The sequence below is a fragment of the Dryobates pubescens genome, chromosome 32 (genome assembly GCF_014839835.1).
Source record: "Dryobates pubescens isolate bDryPub1 chromosome 32, bDryPub1.pri, whole genome shotgun sequence".
NCBI classification, from domain to species: Eukaryota; Metazoa; Chordata; class Aves; order Piciformes; family Picidae; genus Dryobates; species Dryobates pubescens.
The window spans coordinates 10,624,550-10,641,579 of record NC_071643.1 but is presented as its reverse complement, the minus strand read 5'-3'; the positions used below and the strand labels follow the sequence as shown (position 1 = coordinate 10,641,579).

Sequence of the window (17,030 nt, the reverse complement as noted above, 5' to 3'; positions counted from 1 at the left end):
CGGGGAAAAGGTTATTTTCTGTGGATGTGTTTTAGATGTGCATCATAGAGCGAAGTTCAAAGGATCTGGGAATCTCAGAAGATTCTTTTCAAGATTTACCAATTTCCTGCAACATGCTGTCAGCACTGGGAAAAGGCATCTCTTGGCATCTAACAGCAGCTGTTTTTTTTGACAAAAAGAATGTGTGTGAAAGCAACCCCCTCACCCCCCTGCCACCCACCCTCTGCATAGAGCTGTTTTCCAGTGGAAAATGGACATCTGTGAAAACAGGGCGCTTTGGCAATTTCACACACCTCGGGAAGTGATTCTACAAGGAAAAGTGTGGTTTTGACTGATTGTGCTGCTTGTCTGGGTATTTTCAGGAGAGGGCTGGGGTATTTTTGTCTGTCTTTTTTAAAATTTAAATATTGTTGATTTAAAAATACTGTTCTGATCCTCATCCTCATCAAAACAGTTGCCTAAAAATATTGTTACACAGAACTATTCCATGTGTTAATCTTAAAACAGTATACTTTTCCATTCTCTGCATAATGACATTGGTAAATTTTTCTTACCCTTCATCAGTAAAAGGGCCACTAGGTAGAGAAACCAACTTTTAACCTGCATTTAAAAGTGTGTGTGTGTGAACTGATTAAATGTGTCATGGGATTATTTTGTTTCTAGGGATGATTTACCAAATTGCTCTTGAGAGCCCTTAAGTAATGTTTTTGTTACGGTTTGCTCTGCACAGGAACAAGAGGCTTTTGTTAATGAACTGTTGACCATGTTATGACATGAGCATTAACCCCGTATTAGCAGAAGGAAAAAAGCTTAATTTTAAGGGAAATGGCCATTTATTTATTTTTTTAAAATTTACTTGTGGAAATAGAGTTTCTCTCATCAGTAGAGTGAGGGCAATTTATTGATAGTGTTGCTGCCAAATTGAATTGTTTCACATTTTTGCCTTTAAAAAATAACTTGTCAAGTTTTCTGTGCTAGAGCTGCCACATCTGAAGTATATTCACCAAGGTTTTGTTGTTTGCAGGCACTGTTGATATATGAAGATGAAACCATGAAGAGGAAGCAGAACAAATAATAATGCTTTTCCGAAACCGCTTTCTGATCTTGCTGGCTTTGGCAGCCTTATTAGCCTTTCTGAGCCTCAGTCTGCAATTCTGTAAGTGTCCTCCCCTTTGCTTTTCTACATGTAGCGGTCTGTAGGTGTATTTAGAATTAGCTGTGCCTAACGCGTTGCTCAGACGTTCTTTCTGTAGTTAAATATTTGGGGGGTTTGGTTTTGTTTTCAAAAATAGGAAAATAAATGTAGGACTAAAAACAATTTTGTGTGCCATACAGGAACCCCACACTCCAGAGACATTTGAATTCAGGCTGTCTCAGAAAAAAAACCCACCACACTTCATTTTATACTGCAATTAAGTAACTGAATGTGGTTAAATTCTTCCATGAAAGCAGACAAAACACATCTGAGTCAAAACTGCTGCAATTCCTATTTCACATTGCATCAGACTGCCTGGGATTGAGAGAACTGCTGTGAGAGGGTTGAGTGTTGGAACTTCTCCCTGTTTGTACCCTCATGTTAGGAAACTTTAAATAGTTGAATTGGCTCATCATAAGTGGCTGGTTTCTTTAAGAAAAGATAAGTTATGTTGTTCTTCAGATCACTGTATCATGAGTCAGTCCAGACGGCTGTCATTTACTGATAACTGCACAGGAAAGTGGTGCTGGATTCAGGTTATTGTCTGTTGGCAAATTAGCATTGTGCTATATGATAGCTCATCGCCTGGCTCATGGATGATAATATTTGTGCGATAAAGTGAGTTGTTTGTAAAGCTAATACGTGCTGATGCTATTAATTGCTGTTAGAATGTCAGGAAAAACACAGTGTGTGACAGCAGTTCAGTTCTGGAGCCCTCAACATATGAGAGACGTGGAACTGTTCGAGTGGGACCAGAGGAGGCCACGAAGATGATCAGAGGGCTGGAGCACATCTCCTATGAAGACAGGATAAGAGAGTTGGGATTGTTCAGACTGGAGAAGGCTCCCAGAAAACCTCATTGTGGCCTTCAGTATTTGAATGGGGCTTCCAGGGTAGCTCCTGATGGTCTCTGTTTTACAAAGTAATGGGGTGAGTGGTAATGGCTTCAAACTGGAAGTCAGATTTAGATTAGACATCAGTGGTGAGGCACTGGAACAGATTGCCCAGAGAGGCTGTGGATGTGGGATGTGTCCCTGCTCATGTCAGGGAGCATGGAACTAGATTATCTTTAAGGTCCCTTCACCCTAAACCATTCTATGATTCTTTGTTGTTGTCTTGCATCGTGGTTTAATGTAAGAGCTTGATCCTTCTGGTCTGTGCCTTTTTTTGCATAGTATAAAATAAACAGCAACTGCTTTTTCAGCCTCCTGTGGGTACATGCCAGTGGGTCTGATTGCAGCTTGTTTTGCTCATTAGGCTCTTTATGACTCTAGCCTTGGCATTATATGTTTGGTCATGAATTGTGTACAGGCGGAAAGCTTTATTTAGAGATGAAGAGGTGGGCATATAGGAAAATGAATCACATTTCATTGCTAGAGGAAGTTGCTTTCCACTTAATTAGAAGATAACATTTTTGCAGGAGGGATTCCAGGAGATAGATATTTGAGGGGTGCTTTAAAAAGCACTTAGGCTCCAGCAAGCAGCCATCATGAAGCTTAGTGCCAATACCAAAATATGTACAGCAAGCTTTACCTGGCAAGAACTGCAATACAGGGTGGCAGGAAACAAATAGTTTGCTATAGACGTAGCCTGATATTTAAACTTCTCCCTGCTTCAGCTTGTAGAGACTGTTTCAAACTCAGACCAAAGACCATTTCCAAAGCAAAGATCTCCTATCACCAGTTAAAACTATTATAGAAACCAGCTGAAGTTTTGAGAATTTAAAAACCAAACCCAAATTTTTAAGCCCAAACCAGTTTTTCTCCTCCAACCACAAGACAATGTGCTACCTGCAAAATTGAGTTAGAGAGTCTACAAATGCTTGATGAGCTGTTTTCAAATAAAAGATAGCTGTAAATTTTCAGTCTTCTCCAAATTATAGTTCCCAATTGGTTTTAACATGTGTTCTCAAGTTCAGTTTGGCTGTATATAAACCATACAGTGTGAAACCTGGAACAGATCAGCAAAAGAGGGAAACTCTTCAGTGGCAAATGCCTCCTGGTTTCGTACGTGTTTTGATTTTTAAATAGTATAGAAAAATGGCAGTTCTAAAAGCTGAAACACCCAATATGTTCTACTGCTGACTGAAAGCAGACTGTGATGACTGTGGTGGATAATCATAGTGATGAGAATTTTTATTCAGGGAAACCCTTTGGGCGGGGTGACTGCTTGACTTCCAAACCAAATATGACTGGCAGATTAAAGTTCTATTGAGATTTGTCTTTGTTACCCTTGTTTCATGTCTGGGGCCAGATCTGTGGAAAAGAGTAGAGAAATATTTTTCTCACTCCACACATGGTTTTACTTTCCTGCCCTCATTGTTTTTGTAAATGGTCATGGTTCTAAAATGATTTAAAACTTCAGTATTAAAAAGAAAAGGAGAGCTGGTTTTGATGGACTTTTCAGTCAGACTGTTTGAAAATGAAATTATTTTGGTTTTGGCTTTAAAATACTTCAGGATTTTGCTTTGTCAGAAAAAAATATCAGTATGGAAGAATGACCTGTGCTAGACTGTATTTTTGTCACTAAATATCTGCGATGGGTAAAGCTTGGCAGTTTACTTCTGTGCAAATGCAGGCTGGGATACTTTTTTTGTCAGAGAAAAAGGCTGCATCGGTTGGGGTATTCCTTCCTGCTCTGTGCTATATAAAGTGCCAAAGGGATTGCAAATGCAGTGGTTGAGGGAGTTCCGTAGCACAGGGATGGTGGATGGCAACGCAGCTAGATCCAAGTGTGTTATAAGGGTTGTGTCACAATCTGGCTATGGTCCTGTAGCTTCATGCTGAGGAGAAAAGGTATAATTTAGGTCCCTGTCAATGTTAATTAGGTTTGTTAGCCCAGGTAGATCAGCTTGGGAACAGGAGGTTGCAAGTATGCCTGAAGAGCTGCTTGCTTTTCTCCCCTTAAAATTGGTGTCGTGTAGGAGAACCCAATTACTGGCCAAGCACAGAGATTCTGATACGTTAGAACAGCTGTGACTGCCTGTGGAAGCCTGGAAATGGGTTTCCTCAGGATGCCTCAACTATTTATCTTTGAAGCTACCTTGAACAAACCAAACGGAAAGGAAATGTCGAAGTTAGTGGTTAAGATACCATGTATAATCCCTAAGCTTTACTTGGCAGTGGATGTTTATTTTGTAATTGAATTCATGTAAATATTTTTTCAACCAACAAACCTTTTGTTTATTTTAGTTTTATTTTTTATTTTATTTCTGTTTACTGGAAGAAACAACGGAAGAGGATTAAAACTATAGCGGGAAAGCAGCTCTTTCACCTCAATATTTAGCTCTCGTACAGATAAGAACCTTTCCTTTAGAGCCTGCTTGTCTCAGGCACTTGCAGAACTGAGAAGTCCTGGCTCTCGGGCAGATCCTGCATATGAAGCAAATGGTTTGAAGTTGTTACCTCTAAAAGCCTTGAGTGTTTGGTCAGTGTCTCACCCTTTGTCTGAATTTTGATATCTGCCAGTGCTTTTTAGGGTGACACCTGTGCTACCCTGGCTGGGTGCTTGTTGGAGCAGCTCTCTGATGAGGAGAGGCTGAAAGACCTGGGGTTGTTCAGCTTGGAGAAGAGAAGATTGAGAGGGGATCTTACCAATCCTGATAAATACCTAAAGGACCAGAAGTGAGAGGGTGGGGCCAGAAACTTTTCAGTGGTGTCCAATGACAAGACAAGGGACAGTGAGCACAAACTGGAACACATGAAACTCCCACCTAAACAGAAGGAAAAATGTTCCTTCTTGTGAGGGTGCTAGAATACTGGACCAGCCTGCCCAGAGAGGTTGTGGAGGCTCCCTCTCCGGAGAGATACCAAATTTGACTGGACACTGATCCTGGGCAAGCTGCTTTGGATGACCCTGCTTTGGCAGGGGTGTTGGACTAGATGATCTCCTGAGGTCCCTTCCAACCCTCACCATTCTGTGATTCTCATATAAAGTGCAGGGAGGGTGGTTGGTTTTTTTTTTCCTTTTAATTACTTTCTCTGCCTTGATGTTTTAGGCTTAGGTGTTGGCATTTCAACATGTCTAGAGATGACATTTTGCCTTTTCAGTAATAATTTCCCTCTACTTCTGTCATCTTGTTTAGCACTGGAGGTTTTGATTTTTGCAGATGAGTCATAGGAAACAGAAATCGGGATTCTCCACAAGGAAAAGCATTTGAGTTTTATTTTATTGGCTTCAGTGCTGCAGGCAGTTCCTGTTTCACATGGATGGCAAGAACTGTGTGCAGCCCTGCCAGGGTGTTGCCTGTAGGAGGTGACTGCTATGTTGCAGCCCAGCCCCTCTATTACAACCCTCTTTGCTTTAATAACCCTCTCCCCTCTTCTGTGATTATGCTGCTCACATGCCCGCTTGGTGACCCAATACAGCTGTACCAGAACAGCACTTGAAACATTTGGGGCTGAGCTTGGTGTCCTTGCTGCTGCTCGCTTCATTTCCTCACTCCAAAGCCCAGCAGCTGTTGGAATGGTCTGGGGGAGTGTGAGCCAGTGAGAGATGTTGAATAGGGAGTCACAGGTGGGAACAGAGGTGAAGGCCAAGGAGGTGCAGCATCCCTGTTCAGCCCTTCCATTTGCAAAGCAGGATGTAAAAAAGAGGGGAGATTCAGACTAGATATAAGGAAGAAATACTGGCCCAGGTTGCCCAGAGAGTTGGTAGATGCTCATCCCTGAAACCAGTCCTTGTGAGGTTGCAGGGGGCTCTGAGCAACCTTCTCTAGTTGAAGATGGCCTTGCCTAATGCAGGGGGCTTGGATAACCTATAAAGGGCCCTTCCAACCCAAAGCACTCTGTGTGCTTCCTTAACTTGTAGCGGTGGCACTGCAGAGCTGCCACTGTCCCCCATCTCCACCCAAAGCAGAATGAGGTTGTGAGCTGCACCCACAGTCTCTCACCCAAAGACTGCCTGGTAGGTGCTGAGAGGAGCTGGGATATGTGAAGTATGTGGAGAAACATGGAGGAGCTGGATTTTTCCAGAACTTAATTTCTGAAGGAGAAGGAGGGAAAAACCCCAAAGTATTCAGGAAAATATAATAAAATCTGGTTGTTTCTGGACAGGATACGTATCCCTGACATCTTTCCAAGATGAATGCCTTACCATCTCTTGCTGCTCCTTACCAACACACAGTAACTACTTGTGTTTCATATTCTAATAGTATCTCTTCAGTGGAAGAAAAAATAGTGTTGCATTTTGCTGATTTATACAACTGCCTATATTTTAAAAGCCACAACTTCAATGTTCTTAATTCAGGGAACTTGTTTTTGACATGTGCTACCAGCATACAAAATTAAAAGGAGACCAGATATTTCTCTCCCTGAGTTTTGCCTTCAAGCTCATAGCCATGGCAGATTTTCCTTTAACGAGAAGTCTCTCTGGGTTTCTTGAAAGTACTAATTTAATCTGAATTTAAGATTAAAGGGAGAAACAATCCACAAATAATATATCCAAGGCTGTGTACATTTTGCTAGTGAATGAAGAAAATTAGCTGTAAATACACAGATTTTGGTTGAAGATTTTCTTTTTGATGTTGTAACTGGAGATTTAAATGACTTCTCTTTGACTCTCAGAGAGGTGTTATGATGTGCCAGTCCAGAAACTAATCCCCGAGGAGGGAGGAAACACATTGAATGCTTGAGAATGCTACTAGAGGATAGTCTTAGTTTCTCCCACAAAAAACAGAGCAATCATTTTAAAAATACGTGCTTCCAATATAGGTCAGGGTAAGCTGCTTCTGACAGGATGAAGATGATTGGCAGGCTACTCAGCTTCATGAGTCTTCTTTAAATACATGTTTTGGCTTCACACATCATGCTTGAACTGCATTTAAGCAGAGATGAATAAGTGTTGTTAAAACATATGTTTGAAGTCTCCTGTAAATAAAGCCTAATGCTTCACAAAACCCAATAGCAAGTTACTAGTGTACTGCAAATCATTAATGCAGTGTTGGGTTAAATTATAGAGGGAGGGAAACAAGGCTGAAAAATAAGCATTTTAACATCATTTCTTTCAAAATTGGACTCAATTTTTGGTCCTAATACCTGCAAGGAACTTTGAAAGGGTTGAAATGTGTCCTTTGGTCTTTTAATAATTGTAGTGATTTTAAACATGTGAAAGGGTCAATGACCTCTTGTAGGGACTGTCTCATGGACATGTGTCTGTCCTTAATTGTTTGAATATTGAATGGATAGTAAATAACAAGAGAAAAATAAATATTCTCAGTAGGAGAAGAAAAAAAACCAGTTGAGCTATTATTTGCAAATGGATTCATCATACCTTAATGCTTTGCTGTCCTTTGTTTGAGGTTTGTGTTCTGCATCTTCATCAGAAGAATGTCCTGACCCAAATCTCTCTTCCTTCCTTGTTCAGAGTGCAGACACAGAGTATAAGCTGGAAAGTACTGTGAGAACTATCTTAAAATCAGTGGGTAGAATCAGATTGCTCAAAGGCCATCCAACCTGGCCCATCCCTGGAATTGTTTGAGGTCAGGTTGGACGGGGCTTTGAGCAGCCTGGTCTAGTGGAAGGTGTCGCTGCCCATGGCAGGGGGATTGGAAGTAGATGGTATTCAAAGTCCCTTTCAACCCAGACTGTTCTGTAATTCTCTGATAATGCACTGGAGTTCCTATTGTGCAGTCTTCAGGGAAGCGTGGATGACTACTTCAACTTGAGGTTTGATGCTCGGTTTGTTTTTCTGACCCGTGCATTGCACCTTCCTTAATCTCTGCTGTGTTCTGCAAATTGAGTTGAAAACCATTGTTTTTATGGATGTGCTACCTCTCCCATATGTATCCCTTTCAGATATACTTAACATTCTCCAGATAGTTATTGTTCATGTTTCTTCTTAGTCCTCTTAATTCCTCTTGCAATTTATCTTCCAGGCAGTTCTGTTCTTTTGTCTGTGCTCATGCTGGGCTTTCATTGCTGAAACGATGTAGTGATGTGCTCGATCCAAAGTGCCTCATCATTTGACTGTGAAGATTTTTGACAAATTTATTGTGTGTTCTCGAGCTTGTGCATCTTCTGTGATTAATAATGTTTCTTAAGCTGTACTGATTTTGAAGATACTAATGCCTGCAGGCAGTGTATTACTGCTTTTTTTTTTTTTTTAATGAGTAAGAGTAATCTCTGCTCCTGAAGTTGCTTCCCTTTTGAATTTTCAAAGCTCATTCACTGAGAGAAAAGCAATGCTTGCACACACTAAATGGCATTGTGGTTTATTTGTTAATGAGATGGGGTCTAAGTAGTTTGTTTTTAAGAGACTGAGGCTTTTGTGGACTTGCTGCAGTGAATTATGGAGTCTTTGAAAGTGGAAGTGATCTTCCTTTATGATTTTTATGAGATTCTTGGCTTAAAAGAGAAGGAAACGCTGGGTACATGCTGTGATTTTTGGGTTTGCCAACTGTGTTCATTAATACTGGATGAAGACGAGAAATAAAATTGACCATCTTCCTCCAAGCTGGCTTGTGGCAGGTGTCCTGAAGGTACCAGTATGTCTCTGATTCAGAGAACGCTGTTCTGAATTTTGGAGATCAATGACTATGTCTGCCGTTCCCAGCACAAAAATCTGCCTGGCTGTACTGTATTAAATACGTTGGTTAGGAGGTTGCTGCTAGCAAATGCCTAGCAGATTTCTGTGCCCTGGTATTGACAAGGACAAACAAGTGAGCTGGCTTGGCTTGGGTAAGCAGTGGCATATGGTGTTGAGATCACTTCCCCAGGCAGGTCAGTTTGAGGACAGAAAACAGTTGGGATTAGATGTGAAACAGAAAGGTGCTAATTTAATGCAGTAGTTAAAATATTGATTTGAATTTGTAAGGCTTTTTATCTTGGAAGGACACTGATGTAGAGAAGTGCCAGATGTCTGTGGATTGTGTCTGACTGATGACATTAACATATTAAACAGTTTGTGTCCTGGGCCTTCGCTCAGGCTATGGCTGAGCCGTCGACAGGGTGGGGTTTCCTGCCTTCTGGGTAGTGGTCCTTTGAGAGGAGAAAGATTATTGTGCCTGACCCAGGCACACAGATAGTGCTGAGCAGTGCAGAAAGTAGGTCTGTGAAGAGGTGACAGAAATATGCTTTTATCAGTGAGCAGATGTACAGAACTTGTTACAGCTCAAAAAGCTGCTGGCTTGGTGTTTGGAAACCAGAGGGACAACAGTGAGCACAGCAAAAAGTCTGCTTTTAAGTCCTTTAATTTCTTTGGGTTTACCTATGTATTGTCTGATTTCTATTTTGACTTGAATTTCAGAAGCCATTCTGAGTATTTTGGGATGCTAAGGACAGTCCTAAGGAAAAGAGGCAATGACATGCACCTGAGGCTCTAGATGATTGTTTCTATTATTTAGTCTGTTAAAGGGGAAAAAAAAAAAAAAAGAAATCTGGAGTGATGGAAAACAATTTTACACATTTCCTTTTCATATCCATTTGAGAAGCAAGTGTTAGTGAATTCCTTGAAGTAAGCAGAGGAGGGTGTGCATGTTCCAGCAGCAGAGAGTCCTCATCCAAAATGTGAAGTGTTTGCTGTAGACTGCTAGATAACCGAACAGGAGCAACTGTTGGATTGTCTTGAACTCTGCTGTATGAGGCATGTTTTGGTATCATTCTCAGCTGCTGTGGATGAATAGATCACTGAAGCCAGAGGATTTGCAGTCCATGTTCCTGAGAAAATACTTCTTGCCATGTTTCTTCTACTGTGTTGAACACTTAGTGTAGTTGGCCTCTATGTTTGTGTTCAAATCACATGTGAAATTTGCCAAGTGTCTCTTTTCAGTCATGATGTAGTCACTGCTGCAGAGCTTCCCACTCCAGTATTTGTGAGATACAAAAAATATACAGGACAAAAGCTAAAAACAAAGGTCACCGCATTGCAAATTATGGCAGTGGCATTTGCTTTATTGTGTCCTGCAGCTACCTTTTCATGCTGACCTTCATTTGGAGACAATACTATGGAAATGGGACGATTTGCCAACAGTTTCTGGACACAGCTGATAAAAGCTGTTTAGAAAATCTCTTCCAGGCCAGTTTGGATGGATTAGTTCATTTACCAGTTGCTGAGTTGTGTAGACAGAAGCAGGACATAGCTTTAAAATCTTATTGTAGTGCTCACAAATCATGCCAGATAAGTAACAATGGCTGGATCCACTGTATTTATAAAATCCATGGTTTCAGGCCATAAAACCCACTACTTTGTATGCTTAAAGCTTTGTATGTCTGGTCCTCAGCCACTACCAGTCCTCCTCCTGGTGGCCCTTAGGACACTGATTTGATATCAGAGTGATGGGGGGTGGAGGAAGCCTCTGGAGATCGCCTAGTCCAACCCCCTGTGCTAAAGCAGGGTCACCCAGAACTGGCGAGTTTGGAATCCCTAGGGAGAAAGAGACCTCACAACCTCTCTGGTTAGCCTGGTCCAGTACTCAGTCACACTCACATAACTGAAGTCATCTCACAGCCTGATGAGATGTGGCTGTCAGGCAGATACACCAATAGGAAGGACTTCATTTATAGCATCATGGTGCAGTTTATGTAACACTTCTTATTTGTGAATCCTAGCAAGCCTGTGGTAGGCAAGGGACCAACATAACTGCTTCATCGTAAGCAGTGGTGAGGCTTTTTTTGCATCTTGTCACTTGTTTATAGAGCAGGAAATCTGTTTGCTTGTCTGGATGTCTAGCAGGCGCCTCCTCCATCCCTTTCAAATCTACTGGAGAGCCAAACAGTGAGGCATTTAGGGAGAAGCTGGTAAGGAAAAGCTTTGTTGTGCATACACATTTTATTTAAGAAAAGGAGTGCATTTAATTGATGGAAAAATATTTTTTTTCCATGTTAAATAATGTAGAGTTTCGGCACAGAGGAAAATAAAACTAAGTGCAGAGAGTAATTTTGCCTCTGGGAGAAGTGGGCAATGGCTGTCTTCTCTCAAACTGGGAAAAGCTCAGATTTGTACTCAGCATTGCTGTGTTGTTGCTGTCAAGCTGAAAATCCTGGAAGCTATTTAAGCAGTGCCATATGCCCTTCTGAACTGTCAACTGAAAAACACTCGATGGGGGGGACATCTAAAACTATAAAGCTCTTTTCAGAGCTACATCTGGACTCAATAAATAAAAGCACCCATTGTATATTTTCATGTGTTTGATTTAAATTTGGCTTCAAAACCATAACACTACAAGGTCTGCCATGTTGTGCTTTGATGCACAAAAGATTTTTCTTAATACTGATTTTCCTTGTGTAAGTCAGATTGGGACACGGTAAAAAAAACACCAAAACCCAGAAAAAGAGCAAGGTGCAGCAAATGCAACTGGAAATGAGAAACTTGTGCTCAGAAATCCTGGTCTGAGTTGTTCAAACCTGGCAGAGCTACCATGCATGGTGGTTGTGTGTAGTTCTATTTGGTTTTGAACATAAACACACAGACAAGGCAAGCTGGGACAAGGCAAGCTGGCCTTTCCCCTTGAGTCTGGTAAGGAACAAGGCTCTGGGTCACACCTGCAAGCTATAGCGAAAGGCTACATTTGCAGTGGCCCCAGGACTTTAAAGCTCTCAACTTGTCATCTAGAAAACAGGCAGACAAATAGGCCTTGACCCACTTGTGGGAAGGGGTAGGGGATTAGGCAAGTTCTGTTCAAGTCTGTAAGAAAGAGCAGCAAGTTTATAGTAGTTCTAAAGTGTTGAGAGAGAAATTTGGGTAGAAAACTTGGGGAATCTGTAAAGCAGAAGGCTGAAAACTCAGCGTCAGACTGAAATACAAGTTTTGGTTGGATTTCAGGCAGTAAATTTACATCAATATTGATTAGTTCAGTTAAGATGTACTTGAAATTTGCAGCTACAATCATATTATGACTGTTGTGGGGAGAAAGAAGAAACTGTATTGTGAAAGCTCATACTAAGGCATATGAATAGACTTCAATTTTGTGGCCAGCCTTTTGAAGAAGAGGATTTTGCCCCTCTGCTTTGGTGAGCCCTCATGAGGAGTACGTTGTGCAGCTATGGAAGGTGATGAACCTGTTAGAGCACATCCAGAGGAGGCCACAGAAATGATCATAGGGACGGAACACCTTTTCTGTGAGGACAGGCTGAGGAAGTTGGAGTTGTTCATCCTGGAGAAGAGAAGGCTCTGGGGAGACCTTATTGCAGCCTTTTGGGGCGGGTGGTATAAGATGGTGTTAGACTTTTTGCAGGGCCTGTTGTGATGTAAAAGGGAGTCATGGTTTTAAATTCAAGTGGGATGTTCAGATTAGTGATAAGGAAGAAATTTTGTATGCTGAGGGTGGTGAAACACTGTCAGAGGTTGCCCAGAGAGGTGATGGATGCCCCATCCCTGGAAACATTCAAGGTGAGATTGGATGAGGCTCTGAGCAATCTGCTCTATTTGAAGATGTCCCTGCTAACTGCAAGGGTCTATATGACTTTTAAAAGTCCTTTCCAACCCAAACAGTTCTATGATTGTGTGATTTTAACTTTTTTTTCTCCCCCAACTAAAATTTAGTTTGTCTGGTATTTGAGCTCGTGCATGGCAGGAGAACGTTGTGAAATCTTTGATTTGTTCTTTTCCCCTTCATAGCCCAGTATAAATGTGGGTTTCCTAAACCCACACGTGTTAAAAACACTTCAGTGCTCACACGCGTTCCCCCTCAGTCATATCTGACTTCCATTAGATTAGCTGAGGTACATCTGCAACCACCTTGCTTTCCTGCATTTGTTTTCTGCCTGCTACTATTTTTCCTAGACTTTAAACAGTGAGACAGAATGTTTATTTAAATAATTAAAAGCAACTCGGACTTCTCGGGGAAGATTTGCCCTGTCATACCAAGAAACTATTGCAAACAAAACTTAGCAAACAAAAACAACAAAAATTTATCAAAACTTACAGAATGAGAAAAAAATAATGAAAAATAGAAAAATTTAGGCATCCTTTATTTAAATTTCTTATATCCAGTAGACAGGTCCATCTCAGCCCTAGACCAATCATTTTCCTCAGGTTACAAATGAAAATGTAGCAGGCAAACCAGTAAGAGTGTTCATTTTATCTTCACTCTAAGATGAGTAATAGTGAGATCTAAAAGAGTAAAAAATTAAAAAAAAAAAAAAAAAAGGGAAATTCACCTCTTGTCTGCATGAAATCACAAAGAGTTATTTGGGAAGGAGCTGGAACTCTGTGTTGTCACTTTGGAACGGAAGATGTAGCACTGAAGAGGAGAATTGTAAAAGCAGTGCTTTTCCAACGTTGAACCAGGTAATGCAGAAATTCACCCTACCAGGATCAGTGCATCAAAGTGGAAAAAAACCCAAACAACAACTCTGTGAATTCAATCAATTTCTGTTGACAGGTTTATATGTAAGAATTGAAAATATGATGTTCTGTTCCACATGTCTGCTGCTGCATTCCTCATCTCCCAGAGTAATTGATATTTTTGCTGTAGGGAGGGAGATGTCTGTGTTTACTTGATAGGATCAATAGAACTATTCTAGTGGGCTGTTACTTCTGGTGTCAGAATATGCCATAGTGAAGGCTAGTGCTGTAATCTGTGCTTCTGCAGTCTGAGGTACATGTATTCAAGGCTGCTATAGCAAGTGCTTGGCAGAGCTTTTGTTTGGAAGTGCTTCTTGAAAACAGCTTTTATTCAATGGTGTCTGCTATGTGATTACTACACTTTTAAATACTTTCCATGAATATTTTTAAAGTCTTAGAACTTGAAGCATGAGGTGCTGGCAATAGGGTTGTGCTGTAAGTCAACAGACTTCATAAAAATTCTCAGTTGCTGTGATCTGTCTTACAGAAGGAAGAACAGCAGCAGCAACCCAGAAACGGGATGTATATCAAATAGATTTGTGTGTCTGGGCACGTCTCACCACTAGTGCTGGATGTTTGCAAACTCTGGGAAACTCAGAGGAAGGGACCTCTAATCTCCATTGACTGTTTGCTTCCATTTGACAGTGAATACTGTGAGGTTGGAAATTCCTGCTCACGTCTTCTGTAATGAAGTCTATGAACTTGTGCTTTGGGTCATCCATTTTCAGGCCTTTGGTTTGATGACATTTTAAAGTATACAGTAGAAGAAGGGAAGTGGCTACCTCTACTGCCTAACTGCAAGCTGTACCCATGTCACCTGGAAACCCATGCTATTGTTAGGTTGAAGCATTGTAGAGAAATCACACTCTAAGGAACCTTCTTTGCCTTGTCAACCCCCTGACAAGCTAGAGCTTTTTATTGTTGCTATTCTAGGTTAAATTTAAGTGTTTATCCCTAGCCCTGCAACATTCTTCTTTGGAACACTGGAACAGGCTGCACAGAGAGGCTGTGGAGTCTTCTCTGGAGAGATTCCCAGCCTGCCTGGATAATGATCTTGGGCAACCTGACCTGGGTGACCCTGCTTTATCAGGCAGGTTGCACTAGATAATTTCTGGAGGTCTCTTCCAACCCCCACCAATTTCTGATTCTTTCTGTACCTGCCACCTCCAGAGCTCCCTTCACTCTTTCCCCCTTCCCCCCCCCCCCCCCCCCCCCCCCCCCTTTATTTTTTCTTTTCTTTTCTTTGGAGTGGTGCTTAGAGCAGGTAGCAGCACTGGGGTAAGAAATTTTTAAAGCGTGGAGCCATCTGCAACAGCTGAGTACGAGCTGCCTCACGGCCACGCCGGCAGCCTGCACCTTCCCTGATGTGTTGCTACATGCTCTTCAGCCCATGTGTGCCCTTTCTGCTTCTTCCTGAGTTTGTCTTGCTGCACACATCTTCACTTTTCTCCCCCATCTCAGCTGTTTTGATGCATTCATGGTTGTTTTTCCCTACACTCCTCTTCAAGCTTCCATTTTTTTAAGAGGGGAGAGCAACTAGAGGAGACATCTATGCTCAGCATCAGAATTGCAGAGGTCTGAGTGTTCTTTGTATGAGGCAGCCTTGGTAGTCTCCTGCTAGGAGCAGAAAGGAGAAGGGATTAAAAAAAAAAGATGGAAGATGGATAAATAACTATTTTTGCTGACATGCGCACTTGATTTTTTTTACCCACCAGCATAAGGTCACCTACAGTGGGGTGATTTGGGTTTTTCCATTTCTGTGCTGTGGCTTCATGACCATGTGACTGTTTTAAAGAGTATGTTTGCATGGGGCTGAAAGAACTTTCTGTTTATATAAACGATGAAAACTTCAGGTCTCTGTTTAGTCAGAAAATGGAGACTAACGTGGCTACGTGTGCTGCTGCTGCTGCTTCTTGGGCTGATTGGACCTATACGGGAAAACAGAAGTGGAAAATGATTTTATTGCCTATGTTTCTGCTTCTAGGTAAATTTTTTTTTCACAGATTAGTCTATTTCTTCTTGGTAAAGAGTGGTGGTAACTTTTGTTTTTCAAGCTGAAGATGGACTTGCAGAAGAGAGAGAAACTGGTGATGGAGTGATTTAGCATTTAATTTGGTGTTTCTTCTACATGAGCTGGGCTTTACTTTGTTTTTCTGCTGTAGTGAATTCTGCCAAATCCAGGTCTGTTTTGTAGCCTTAATTCATATTAGACTGGCTCCCTGCTTGGGCTTCTGCATACAATAGCAGATTTTATAAACTTGACATTCTTCAGAGGGCATTAGTTGCTACGCAGTAATTATTACAGTTACTACACTGAAAGCACTTCTGAATTATTGTGTTTCTGCCTTAGAAAATTTTCTGTCTTTGTCTTTTATTTGTCTTTTTTGGTGTCTCTTGTAGCATTCAGGGACTGTTGGTGAGGTATGGAAGCTGGGTGAATTAGTTTCTTGCTCTTTAAATAGGTCATGCTTAATGTACACTGAAAGTAAAACCATATGTCACAATATTTTGGAAGCAGTTGGGTTTGTTCATAAAGACGTTTCTTTGTTAAAAAGTTAACTGTGAAAATTCTTGCAGGAGGGATTGCACAGTAGCTTTTAGCTATTACTCCATGTGCCTTGTCCCCTGCTGTCTCTCATAGGACATCATTTGCTGTTTGACTGTTGAGTGAGGTCTTACTTTTGTCTGCTACCAGCTCAGGTGTTTGGTTTTACTTCATGTTTCAAACAATTTTAACTTGATGGCTCATTGAGGAGAGTTAAATTGAAGTCTGCTTTGTTTTATTCTTGCACTAAGGCTTCAGCTTTTTTTCCTAGATAGCTTCCATGCAGCTTCTTCACTTTAAAAAAATCAGATTATTAATATTAGGGAATAAAAATACTTCTTTCCTTTCTGTTGTCAAAGTACCTCTGTGATATTATAGATGCATCCTTAATAGTCTCAGTGTTGGCAGAGTTTCCAGTTAGATCACCAAATGGGTTTCAGATATATTTTGTTAGCTGCCTTGGCTGTGGGAGATGCACATAAACATCTGTCTCATTTCTGGTTTACATTGTTGCATTCCTGTTATAGTGAAACAGGGACTTTGAAAGGCACACTGATGTAAAAATCCTATGCTGAAACTGCCCTAATCAAAGATTTAAGTATGACTAGATACCTGATGGCAGGCTTCTGTTTTGGGCAAGTGTATCTGCAAACTAATATAGCAAGTCATATGAAATAATGTAAAACTCCAAAATGTGTAAAAAGTATCTGAACGAATTTTGATCCCATAATGATTTACAACTGAAAGAGCGGAAGAGAGTTTGGAAAAAAGATTGATTTCGGCTCCATATGATGATCTGTGTCAGCCCAATACTGTTTGTAGGTGTGCTGGTTAGGTATGAACCATACTAACTGTTATGACAGTGATGGCAGCAGCAGGGGTTGCGCTAATGAAAACTGTTAACGAAAAGCTGAGAGTTGCTCTTTAATGCTTTCTGGCTAGGAAACTTGACCAAGAGACCTTTAATTTTCCATATATATTCATTAGGCAACTAGTGTCTTGTAATGC

The 17,030-nt window shown here is 41.1% G+C and overlaps 1 protein-coding gene across 2 annotated transcripts in view; it reads left to right on the top strand.

The window, feature by feature from the left end:
- The window catches only part of LOC104298189 (2-phosphoxylose phosphatase 1-like), a 53,680-nt gene that overhangs the window by 18,887 nt on the left and 17,763 nt on the right, over positions 1-17,030 (top strand). The window contains exon 2 of one of the 2 annotated variants that reach the window (XM_054175608.1): positions 1,025-1,156. In XM_054175608.1, coding sequence (XP_054031583.1) covers positions 1,078-1,156 — 79 coding nt within the window. In that variant the 5' untranslated portion in view covers positions 1,025-1,077. Of the gene's footprint in view, positions 1-1,024; positions 1,157-15,351; positions 15,462-17,030 lie in introns of those variants that run through there. The other variant, XM_054175609.1, reaches the window with a different exon arrangement.